Source organism: Rhineura floridana, chromosome 7 (genome assembly GCF_030035675.1).
Source record: "Rhineura floridana isolate rRhiFlo1 chromosome 7, rRhiFlo1.hap2, whole genome shotgun sequence".
NCBI classification, from domain to species: domain Eukaryota; kingdom Metazoa; phylum Chordata; class Lepidosauria; order Squamata; family Rhineuridae; genus Rhineura; species Rhineura floridana.
The window spans coordinates 5,144,400-5,156,958 of NC_084486.1; the positions used below are offsets into that span (position 1 = coordinate 5,144,400).

Here is a 12,559-nt window from a genome sequence, read left to right on the forward strand (position 1 = left end):
GCCCCTGCAACCTGTCTGCCCATAGTTGTCTGCCTATAGCCTTGTCCATAGAATATCCTCACTCAAATTAAAAGTCTTTTTTTGAACTCCACACATTCACTTTTGTGAATTCTCAGTTTACCAACAAATTGGTAAGATTCCAGTGTTACAAATGATACAGACTGTGAATAGCTAGATGTCAAGACTTACAGGGAGTTATGAAGCTGGTCAGGATTAGAGCTAAAATGAAATTAGAGATGGACAAACCACACAAATGTTTAATACAATTTATTGTATTAATCCTAATACAATCCCCAACCTTTTGGGACAATGACCACATTTGGAATTCTGAGAGAAAGTCCCATGGGCACCAGTCACAAAATCAATGCAGTGGGGGGGATGGCTCAACACACAATGGCTGCCACATCTAAAAAGAGAGGAACACCAAATGGTGCGGGCATCAGTCCCTCCCCTCAATGGGAAAAGAATGGGAACATCAGCTTCTTCTGCACTCACTCAGACAGAAGCTCTTTCAACATTTCCTTTGTTCAGTATAGAATGGAGGGAGGGTGTCCAGTCATAGCATCCAATGAAATGTGGGCATTTTTAAGGAGATGTGTTCAATGTAGGAGAGGCCAAGCCAGTGCAAACAGGAAGAACAAACAGTCTTGTGGATTTTTGAGGGAATATTTACTGATACCTTTTGCAGGTGCCATAGGAGATAGTGGTGGGCACATTGGTGACCCCTGTCCAAGGCACTTCAGAAGTTATATCATGCCCTAGACAAATAGACCTATGGTAACTGAACCAGGGTGGGATGGGGAGAAAGAATGGAGCTGTCAGAGACAAAGATTTCCCAATGGATTTCTTTTAACTAAAAGCAGCCATGGTGGCTGCCAGTTTGATTGGGGCTATGGCATTGGTAGCTGTGGGGGGATTAACCATTTCCGCTGTGTTCCAGCCTTATTCAAATTGAAACCCACCATGGCTGCTAGTAGTTGCAGGGGGAAAAAAACTAGGTGAAACGTGTTCCACAACTGCCAAGTTTCTTTAAACACTGATAATAAATGCATTTCCTTTAACATGCTGGATGGGAGGAAGTATATGGGCTCATACTATCTTTTGGGAGGAGGAAGTATTTGGGCTCATGCTATATTTTGGGAGGAGGAAGTATTTGGGCTCATGCTATATTTTAAAATACTGGGCTGAGATGCGACAGATGCTACCAAAGATCTACATCTGGTCTTGTCTGACAAAAACAGTCCACACTGCTTCATCACTGTAACTCTCTGTGCATCCCATAGTTACACATCTCCACATATTAAAACAATCCAGGTTAGGCTAACAAGGAACACTCAGTGCTTCTTCCTACTCATCTACTGACCAACAGTAGATCTTTCCCATTTCATCACCGGCCAGGAGCTTGGAAAAATTCCTTGGGGGAAAAGAAGAAATCAAATATTGGTGACATTATCCAGTGTTTTATGTCGTCAGAGCTCATTGAAACAGAAGCATTTTAAAATAAGCCCTGGATGCTATTACTGTGAATGTCGCATATCTAAGATAAAACACATATTTTCAGGTCAGATCCATTTCTGATAGAAACAAGTCCTTAGAAATGTGATGAGGAAGAAATGCCAATAGTAATAATCTATAGAGTCTAACTGCCTTTCCCATCCACATGGTGAGATGTCCCACCCCCCAATTACCTGGAGAGGGACACCCATGTGTCTCCTACTCTTGCAAAAATGTATTATGCTTTGAAATATTTATTTTGTTTGGTTTGTAATCTAAATTATACAGCCATGAGAGTGGCTGTATACTATAGCCAGCATGGATTTTTCACGTTCCGCATATCCTTCTGATGCTTCCTATACACTCATTTCAAAACAAAACCTTGCAAAACATATAGGCCTGAACTCAGAAATGCTTGCTTAACAACCCTCTAGGTTTTCAAGGCAATACACACAACAGTCAGAGAGAATCAAGAGTTCAAAGTGTAAAAAGAGAGAGAGAGAAACCAGAGCCCTTTTGGACTTTTTTCTGACAGAGTTCTCATAATCTGTTGAGATTAATTAAAAATCAGCCATGTTCACAGAGTACCTGTAATCCTATTACTGACCTTGCCCCATACTCTGACCTCCATTTTCTGCAGTTTAAAAGTTGAAAAAATGCCTGGCTGATTTTTAATTAAAGAAATTTAGCATTGAAGTTAATGATAATCCTGGGCATGCTCAGTAAGAACCAACTGTCAGTGTTCTAAAAGCCAGACTCACAAGTGCTGAGCTTGGCTAATCAAGGGGCCACACCCACACCAGACATTTATTCCACTTGAAACAGTCATGGTTTACCTCAAAAGAATCCTGGGAAGTGTAGTTTGTGAAGGATGCTGAGAGAACACTCCTATTCCACTTACAGAGCTCCCGTGGCCAGAGTGGTTTAACAGTCAGCCGCTTTGCTTGAAGCTCTGTGAGGGGAGCAAATCTCAGTACCCTTCACTAACTATACTTCCCAGGATTCTTTGGGGGAAGCTATGACTGTCTAAAGTGAAATAAAGGTCTGGTGTGGAAGTGGCCAATGACAGCTTTGGTTTAAATTTGTGTGGGAGGCTACATGTGTCTGCTGTAGAATAAAAAGGTGGGGGAAATGCTGAAAAACAATGATGCTGTTCACTATGTTTTCCTGTTGGAAAGGAGTTTCCCCTCTGCCCAGTGCCCACCCACCCAATCTCCTTCCCTTCCCCCCTCCCCTCCCCCTTCCTGCCTACCACTCCCCTTCTCTATACCTTCCCACTCCACCCCCTCCCTGCCCCCCTTGGTCAGTTTCACCTATCTTAAGAATGATTGCACAGGAATAAATACCACTGAACTAAAAAAGTATGCAAATGATCAAACCTGCCCTCCCCCTCCTCCCCTCCTTCTTTGACCCTTCCCTCCCCCTTCCTTTGCCCCTTCCTCCCGTCCCCCATCCCCTTCCAATCCCCTCCTTCTCCTTCCCCTCCCCCCCCATGGTCAGTTTTACCTATCTGAAGCATGATTGCATGTGAGTAAATCCCACTGAACTCAATAAGCATGCAAATGATAAAACCCACCCTCCCCTCCTCCTCCCTCCCATTACCTCCCTTTTGCCCATTTCCTCCCCCTCCCCTTCCAAACTCCTCCTCCCCTCTCCCCTCCCTTCCTCTTTCCTCTCCCCCCCCTCCTAGGATAGTTTTACCTATCCTAACCATGATTAATGTTCAAGATTTTACAACAAAGGCTCTTACCATATGTGGAGAGAGAAATGCCAGATGTCCAAGCTGGATTTAGAAAGGGAAGAGGCACCAGAGATCACATCGCAAACATATGTTGGATAATGGAACAGACCAAGGAATTTCAGAAGGAAATCACCCAGTGCTGTATAGATTACGGCAAAGCCTTTGACTGTGTAGATCATGAAAAACTATGGAATGCTTTAAAAGAATTGGGGGTGCCATAGCATCTGATTGTCCTGATGCGTAACCAATACTCTGGACAAGAGGCTACTGTAAGGACAGAATATGGAGAAACCGATTGGTTCCCAATCAGAAAGGATGTGTGACAGGGGCGTATTATATATATCTATATCTATCTATATATAGATATATCTATATATAGATATACAGAACACATCATATGGAAAGCAGGATTGGACCAAGATGAAGGAGGTGTGAACATTGGAGGGAGAAATATCAATAATTTAAGATATGCAGACGATACCATACTACTAGCAGAAACCAGTAATTATTTGAAAGAAATGCTGATGAAAGTTAAAGAGGAAAGCACAAAAGCAGGACTGCAGCTGAATGTCAAGAAGACTAAAGTAATGAGAACAGAAGATTTATGTAACTTTAAAGTTGACCATGCGGACATTGAACTTGTCAAGGATTATCAATACGTTGCCACAGTCATTAACCAAAATGGAGACGATAGTCAAGAAATCAGAAGAAGGCTGGGAATGGGGAGGACAGCTATGAGAGAACTAGAAAAGGTCCTCAAATGTAAAGATGTATCACTGTACACCAAAGTCAAGATCATTCAGACCATGGTATTTCCGATCTCTATGTATGGATGTGAAAGTTGGACAGTGAAAAAGCTGGTAAGAGAAAAATCAACTCATTTGAAATGTGGTGCTGGAGGAGACCTTTGTGCATACCATGGACTGCAAAAAAGACAAATAATTGGGTGTTAGAACAAATTAAACCAGAACTATCACTAGAAGCTAAAATGATGAAACTGAGGTTATCATACTTTGGACACATCATGAGAAGACATGATTCACTAGAAAAGACAATGATGCTGGGAAAAACAGCAGGGAGAGGAAAAAGAGGAAGGCCAAACAAGTGATGGATTGATTCCATAAAGGAAGCCACAGACCTGAACTTACAAGATCTGAACAGGGTGGTTCATGACAGATGCTCTTGGAGGTCGCTGATTCATAGGGTTGCCATAAGTCGTAATCAACTTGAAGGTATATAACAACCACCACCACCATGATTGCATGGGAGTAAATCCCATCGAACTCAATAAGCATGGAAATTATCAGACCTGCCTTTCCCCTCCTTCCCCTCTCCTCTCCCTCCCTCCCTCCACCTTCTCCTTCTTCCCCCCATGGTCAGTTTTATATATGCTAAGCATGATTGCACAGGAGTAAATCCCACTGAACTCAATAAGCATGCAAACGATCAAACCTGCCCCCTCCTCCCCTCCTGCCTGCTCCCATCCCCCTCCTCCCCTCTGCTCTTCCTCCTCTTCCTCCTCCCCCCTACCCCTGCCCTTCCTCCTCTTCCCCTCTCCATCTCCTGTGGTCAGTTTCACCTATCCTAAGCATGACTGCAGGGGAGTAAATCCCATTGAACTCAATAAGCATGCAAATGATCAATCCCATTGCACAGAATCCAATTTCTTCCCTCTTAGATTAAAAAGCAGAGAAATTCACTAATAGCCAAAAAAACCTTGCAGTTTAAGAACATACCTATAGCCAACAGATATTTCTATCAAACGTTAAAAAGCAGGGAGATTGGGCAGCTATAGTGAATGCATCAGCCCCAATAACAGAAACAAGACATGTGCTGTGCTGATCTTGTTTTAGCAGAGAGGAAGTAACAATATTAAGACAGGTGATACAGTTCAGATAGTAACTTTAAATGTGTTTGATTTACTTTGCAATTTTTTAGTGAAGTTTTCTATAGTAAATGATTTCCTTTTGTTTCTGTTTCTGTGAATATATGAAGTACAGCAACACTTTGCAACACTAAAAAAAAACTCCAAAAACAATTGTGGAATAATGGAACTGATCCCATTTCTTACCTCCTGTATTATTTGGGCTGATTTCAGGTGTTGCCACCACTCACCATATGCTCAGAGGCACATGTTACCAAATTCTTCTACGCTACACAGGAAGTGGATTGGACTGTGAAAGACCAACCCAAATTGTGTTTGCATTTTGAGAAATTTGTAGGGCAGTACAATATCTCAGAGAGAAGGTCAGGTCTCCTGTTCCCCAGGTACATTCACTACAGCTGCCTGATTTCCTTGCTTTTTAAAGTTTGATAGAAATGTCTGTTGACTAGTACATTCTCAAGCTGCAAGCATTTTTTGCCTATTAGTGAATCTCTCTTTTAATCTGGGAGGTAAGAAATGGGATCTTCTGCAAGTTTGCCAAGACTGGATTGATCATTAGCATGTTTATTGAGCAGTTGGATTTACTCCCATGCAATCATGATTAGGATAGGTAAAACTGACCATGGGGGGGAGGGAGGGGGAAGGGGGCTTGAGTGGGCCGGGGAGGGAGAAGAAGGAAGAGGGGAGGGGATGAGAAGGGAGAGGAGAGGGGAAGGAGGGGAAAGGCAGGTCTGATAATTTCCATGCTTATTGAGTTCAATGGGATTTACTCCCATGCAATCATGCTTGGGATAGGTGAAACTGACCATGAGTGAGGAGGAGTGGGAAGAAAGAGTAGAGGGAAGGGGGGGAAAGGGGGAGGGAAGGGGCAAAAGGGAGGTGATGGAGGGAGGAGAAGGGGAGGGCAGGTTTGATCATTTGCATGCTTATTGAGTTCAATCGAATTTACTCCTGTGCAATTATGCTTAAGATAGGTAAAACTGACCATGGGGAGGAGGAGGCAGAAGGGAAGGGGGGGAGGAGGAGAGGGAAGGAGGTGATTGCAAGGGGATGGGGGAAGGGAATGAAGGGGGAGGGAAGGGGCAAGAGGTAGGGGATAGGAGGGAGGAGGAGGGGAGGGCAGGTTTGATCATTTGCATGCTTTTTGTGATCAATGGAATTTCCTCCTGTGCAGTCATGCTTAGGAAAAGTGAAATTGACCTGGGAGAGGGGCAGGGAGGGGAGGGGAAGAAGGGGGAGAAGAGGGAGGAGATTGGGTGGGTGGGCACTGGGCAGAGAGGAAGCCCCTTTCCTTTCCCAAAGGAAAATATTGTGATCAATGTCATTCTTTTTCAACATTTCTTCCACCTTTTTATTCTACAGCAAGCACATTTAGCCTCCCTCCCAAATTTAAACCAAAGCTGCCCCCGGCCACATCCACACAAGACAGTTATTTCAGGTTAGATAGTCATGGCTTCTCCCAAAGAATCCTGGGAAGTGCAGTTAGTGAAGGGTGGTGAGAGTTCCTAGGAGATGCCCTCTTCCCCTCACAGAGCTTCAAGCAGAGTGGCTGACTGTTAAACCACTCTGGCCACTGGACCTCTGTCAGTGGAATAGGAGTCTCCTCTCAGCACCTTTCACAAACTACACTTCCCAGGATTCTTTGGGGGAAGCCATGACTGTCTCAAGTGGAATAAATGTCTGGCGTAGGTGTGGCCCTGATTAGGCAAGCCAAGCAGATGTAAGTCTGGCTTTTAGGACACTGACAGTTGGTTCTTACTGAGCATGCTCAGGCCTATCATTAACTTCAATGCAAAATTTCTTAAATTAATTAAAAGTCAGCCAGGCATTTTTTTTAACTTTTAAACTGCAGAAGATGAAGGTCAGAGTATGGGGCAAGGATTACAGGTACTCTGTGAACATGGTTGATTTTTAATGAATTTCAACAGAAAAAAAGCCCCAAAGGGTTCTCTCTCTCTCTTTACTCTTTGAGCTCTTGACTGTTTTGTGTGTCGCCATGGAAACTTAGAGGGTTGTTAAGCAAGCATTTCTGAGTTCAAGACTATAAGTTTTGTAAGGTTTTGTTTTGAAATTATTATTATTATTATTATTATTATTATTATTATTATTATTATTATTATTATTATTATTATTATTGTCTTTATTTATACCCCGCCATTTTTCCAAAACTGGAACTCATGGCGGCTTCCAGATAAAAAATGCATATAATTAAAAACATACAAAATCTACATTAAAATAAGATTAAACTATTTCCAATATTAAAACCATACACACGTATAGCTAAAAGAGTTCAAACTAGTTTAAAAATGATATAATAGACATTAGCAATGCAGCACCCTTCACGCCCTATCCTTAGCCTTCAATTCCAAAGGCTTGTTGGAATAGGAAGGTCTTTGCTTGTCGGCGGAAGGACTGCAAAGAGGGGGTCATTCATACCTCCCTAGGAAGGGAATTCCCAAGCCTAGGGGCAGCCACCGAGAAGGCCCTCTCACGCGTCCCCACCAGTCGTACTTGAGAAGATGTGGGTATTGGGAGAAGGCCCTCTCCTGAGGATCTCAGGGCCCGGGCAGGCTCATACAGGGAGATACGGTCTGATAAATAGCCTGGAGCTAAGCCATATAGGGCTTTATAGGTCATCACCAGCACTTTGAATTGTGTCCGGAAACAGACTGGCAACCAGTGGAGCTTTTTTAACAGGGGGGTAGTACGGTCCCTGTAACCAGCCCCAGTTAGCATTCTGGCTGCAGCATGTTGTACCAACTGAAGTTTCCGAACAGTCTTCAGAGGCAGCCCCACGTAGAGCGCGTTAGAGTAATCTAAACGGGATGTAACTAAGGCATGTGTCACCATGGCCAGATCACCGTGGCTCAAGGAACGGGCGCAGCTGGCGCACTAATCTTAACTGTGCAAAAGCACTCCTGGCCACTGCAGAAACCTGGGACTCCAAATTTAAAGCTGAGTCCAGGAGCACACCCAAACTGCGAACCTGTGTCTTCAGGGGGAGTATAACCCCATCCAGCACAGGCTGTATCCCGATTCGCCTTACGACTGACCAGGAGCACCTCAGTCTTGTTCTGGATTAAGCTTCAATTTGTTCACCCTCATCCAGTCCACCACTGACGCCAGACATTGGTTTAAAACCAAGACAGCTTCCTTGGAATTAGGTGGAAAGGAGAAATAGAGTTGGGTGTCATCTGCATACTGATGGCTCCGAACCCCAAACCCCCGGACAACCTCTCCCAGCGGTTTAATGTAGATGTTAAATAACATAGGGGAAATGAGCGTATGGGAAGCACCAGAATGGCATTTTCAATTTAATATTGCAGAACATGAAAAATCCATGCTGGCTATGGTATACAGCCTCTCTTGTGGCTGTATAGTAAAGAAAGTTTGAGGTGTGGATGGTGTCTGCAATAGCACTGAGTCTAGAAGATGGAAGGTATGGGAAGGTATGGAAATGGATCTTTGACATTACTATGAGTCATCATTTAGTTCTTCCATCTTTCACAGGGTACCCAAGAAATCTAGGGAAAGACTGGAGAGTCTATACTAAGGAAAGCAGAGAACTTTTGGAAGGGACAGTTAATAAGGTGTGGATTCTGTATGCATTTTTGCTTGTTTTTCTATTCCTGGTAAAGTGTACGTAAGAGGGGGTGGGTGGGGAGTGGAGAAGACTTAGGGCTGTATTGAGATGCCTCTGTGCATATCTTAAATGACTAAATGGATCTCAGAATCCAGCAATTTTCCTTAATCATTGTTAATGTCCTCCTTGACTCCAGGCCCTGTACTGACTTCAGTTAATTTGGTTACCTACCAATTTTTAATTAGGCTTGTATTTGGATTTCTCAATGTTCTCTGTGCATTTAAGTCAGGTTTTTAACTTAACACTAAGCTTTTACTTTGGAGGACTCACAATGTTCCACATACATGATCTAATATAATCCTTACAACACACTTGTAAGGTTGGAAATTAAAGTGCCCTTGGGCTTAGGGCAGTATATAAATTAAATAAAATAAAATAAATTAATTAAATAAATAAATAATGTTGCCATATTATTGCCCAGGAAAGCATGATGAAGGGAGCATGATGAATAGATTGCTTAAGGCTCCCTTGTGACTTACTAGCGGCAAAATTAGAACCAGGGATTTGTGGTTTCATAGCCTAGTCACTCAGCTGCTAACACCATACAAGCCCTTGCACTTCTGCTATGCTTCATGGGCTTGATATTATAAATATCTCATTTTGCTCTCAATGCTCTTCCACAGTATGTCACTGTGAGAGAATATGGTGTTCTGGCTGGCCACTGACTGCAGCCAGGAAAATGTATCTACAAGAAAGAATAATTTTTAAAAGGAACCTGCTTTCCAGCCTGACCCCATCTTCTAAAACATTAAAATATTAATATTACATTTCTATCCCGCAGCCAAATTTCAAAAGCTTTAAACCTTTTGACTGCTCTCAAGGATTTTACCAACGAATTCCCTCCCTCTTTTTTAGTCTGTGGGTGCAGCTGCGAAAGTTAGAGGGCATTCTTCACTCACTGCTAGTCAGCACCTGCTACCCTTCACATCTATTTTGCTCCTAAGGTAAGGAGTCCCTTACTTTATATTCAATAACAAAAGAAATGTCTAGTTTCAAGATGAAACCAAAAGAGCGCTAAATTCATTGTTAGTGTGCCCTCTTGTGGCTATATGAGATACTGCAATTGAGATAATTACCGGGAAGCTGCCAAAGCTGTGATAGCTGGAATGATTTTGCAAGGCCTCTCTGATGGAGTCATGTTGAGATTCAGCTCCTGACAGAGAACGAATGGTTTTTCCACCTTGTTACCTATTGTGTGGTTAAAAAAACAAAGAAAAATTCAGAAAATGGTTGGGGATTTTCATTTTGGAGGTGGGAGGGACAAATGTTATTGTTTATAGCCAGCAACATGTTAACTGGAGAACAAATATATTTAATCCTGGCCTGTGTTGTTGCCAGAAGGGTCTGTCCCAATTGAATTTGCAGGCTATGATAGTTACACGTGCTGACGTGTGGCTGTATCAATTGTGGGTTAAATTGGATTTGTGTATTATTGCTTTCTAAATTGCATGCCTAGTTCAGCAAAATTGTTCATCAGTGTTTACTGGCTCAGTGCTTAATAAGATGCCCCAGAATACCTTGCTGCCAGGATATAATGCAACCCATAATTGCCCAGTTAAAACAAATTACATGAAGTCCTGGTATTATCAACTTATCTAAATCTGTTCATAATACAACCAATAATTAAATGCCAAGAACACTGTGCAAAAATTGTAACTCAATCATTGTTACTTCAGTCTTTGTAATGACCACTGTTTGGATTAATAGTTTTTTTCCCCATAATGCTGCAAAAGAGACAGGGGAATAACTGGCTGCAGAAAATACTTTGAAAGCAAATAGACTTTTGAAGAAACACAGGCTCCAGTAGCTGCTAGGATTGATAGTGAAAGATGGGCTGATAAGCATGCATATGTGGAGTTTCTCTTCTACTGAAACATCTATGATCTGAGTATGCTTAGAATTTTTGACTGACAGTGAGATTTAGTGCATGGCCCCAGTTCAACACAGAATGGACATCTTAGTCCATCCAAATTCAGTAAATCATGTATCTATGGTTAGAAACCTTTGTGAATATGTATTTGCATTGTAAATAGGCAGAGAGACCTACAAGAATAATATTCTCTTGTTAACTGTATGCCCATTCATGTAGCTTACATAAATTGGATGTCTTCTAATGGTACAGAAAAATGTTTTACACTTGTCAAACAAAGACACTTTGACTCGCAAAAAATCAATTTGCAAAGCTGTGTGTGTGTGTGTGTGTGTGCAGTGCACACAAATATTTAAATACATCTTGGCAACTGCTGCAATTGTTGGACAGAGAAGGTGAGCTCTAGTACCATTTATTTACATATTAAGTGCTGGATTTTTCATTACATCTAAACTTTACATTCCCTCCCCTGAGTTCAGTTGCATTTGACTTGATCTCAACACAATGGGAAAAAAACCTGAAGAAATCTTTGGACCAGGAGCCCTCTACTGGCTTCCTGCAGACTTGGCAGATCTCTCTAGTTTTATTTCATCACAGCAAAGAGCTTTTCTGAGACCTTTCTTTCTCTTTCTCTATAACCATTTCTTATTTATATTTTAAAAGGTCTGCCAAATTACAATACCACCTTGTTGCCACCACCAAATAGTCCATCTTACAATGGAATAGAATTCTTCATGTTAATGAACATCTCCTGAGGATGCTCTTGACCCTTGAACATCTATATTATTTTTGAGAGTGTACACCTGGTTAATCTCTGGTACTGTGGCAAGACATAGGAAATAAAACAAAACAGAACTCTATAGGTGTCAAGCCAACATCTCTCTTTCTCCACAGCCCACATAAAATGAGTACATAAAATGTGCCCCTGGGTTCACTGCATTCTATTTCTATTGCAGCTTTTTCAAAGGCAGTTCCAGAAAGACATAAGTCTCAGGGTTGGAAAAATGGACTGCCTTCAAGTCGATCCCGACTTATGGCGACCCTATGAATAGGGTTTTCATGGTAAGCGGTATTCAGGGTTTTTTTACAATTGCCTCCCTCTGAGGCTAGTCCTCCCCAGCTGCCTACGGCCTGCTCAGCTTGCCACAGCTGCACAAGCCCACCCCTTCCTTCTCCGCAACTGCCAGCTGGGGGGCAATTGGACTCCTTGGGACTATGCAGCTTGCCCACAGCTGCACAGGTGGCAGGGCACGTAACCCCTGAGCCAGGGCTGGATCCAGGCATGCTGGGGCCCTTTGGGATCTGCTTGCCCTGGCCGCTGGTGTGTGTGTGCAGGCATGCACACGTGCAGCCCCCCCACCCCCACCTGCCTGTCTCCTGTCTTTTACCATTGCCCTTAACAAAGATGGCGGCCGTGGTTTCCCTAAGGGGATGACACCTCCGCTGCCATCTTTGTTGATGGCACGTGTGCGTGCTACGCGCACGTTTCTCTGCCATCAACTAAGATAGCGGCAGGGGCTTCAGTACCTTAGGGAAACCATGGTTGCCATCTTCATTTAGGGCAATGGTAAAAGACAGGAGGTAGGTTGGGGTGTGGAGGGGGCGTGGATCGCGCAAGGAGAGCAGAGGGGCAGCTGAGGGCCCCCTTGTAGCTCCAGGGGCCGTCAGGCCAGTGCCCCACCTGGCCGCCCTTTAGAACCGGCCCTGCCCTGAGCCACTCACTGTGGGGGTGATCTTTAGCTGGCCCTTGACACCCAGGAGACACAAGCAGGGATTTGAATTCACAGACTCTGGACTCCCAGCCAGGCTCTCCTCCCCACTGTGCTATACCAGCTGTCAGTCTCAGGGTTACCAAAACAGAAAATGACAGTGGTCACATCCAAAAGTACTATGCTGAGAAAGAGAATGGCTGCTGTGGTGATAAGG

The 12,559-nt window shown here is 43.3% G+C and overlaps 1 protein-coding gene across 4 annotated transcripts in view; it reads right to left on the reverse strand.

Annotated features, from left to right (window-relative positions):
* Nucleotides 1-252: 252 nt before the first annotated feature.
* WDFY4 (WDFY family member 4) overlaps nt 253-12,559 on the reverse strand; it is a 463,201-nt gene continuing 450,894 nt past the window's right edge. For all 4 annotated transcript variants that reach the window (XM_061634768.1, XM_061634767.1, XM_061634766.1 and 1 more), the window contains 2 exons: nt 9,840-9,951; nt 253-1,414 (listed from right to left, as the gene is read on the reverse strand). In XM_061634768.1, coding sequence (XP_061490752.1) covers nt 1,348-1,414; nt 9,840-9,951 — 179 coding nt within the window. In that variant the 3' untranslated portion in view covers nt 253-1,347. The remainder of the gene's footprint in view (nt 1,415-9,839; nt 9,952-12,559) is intronic.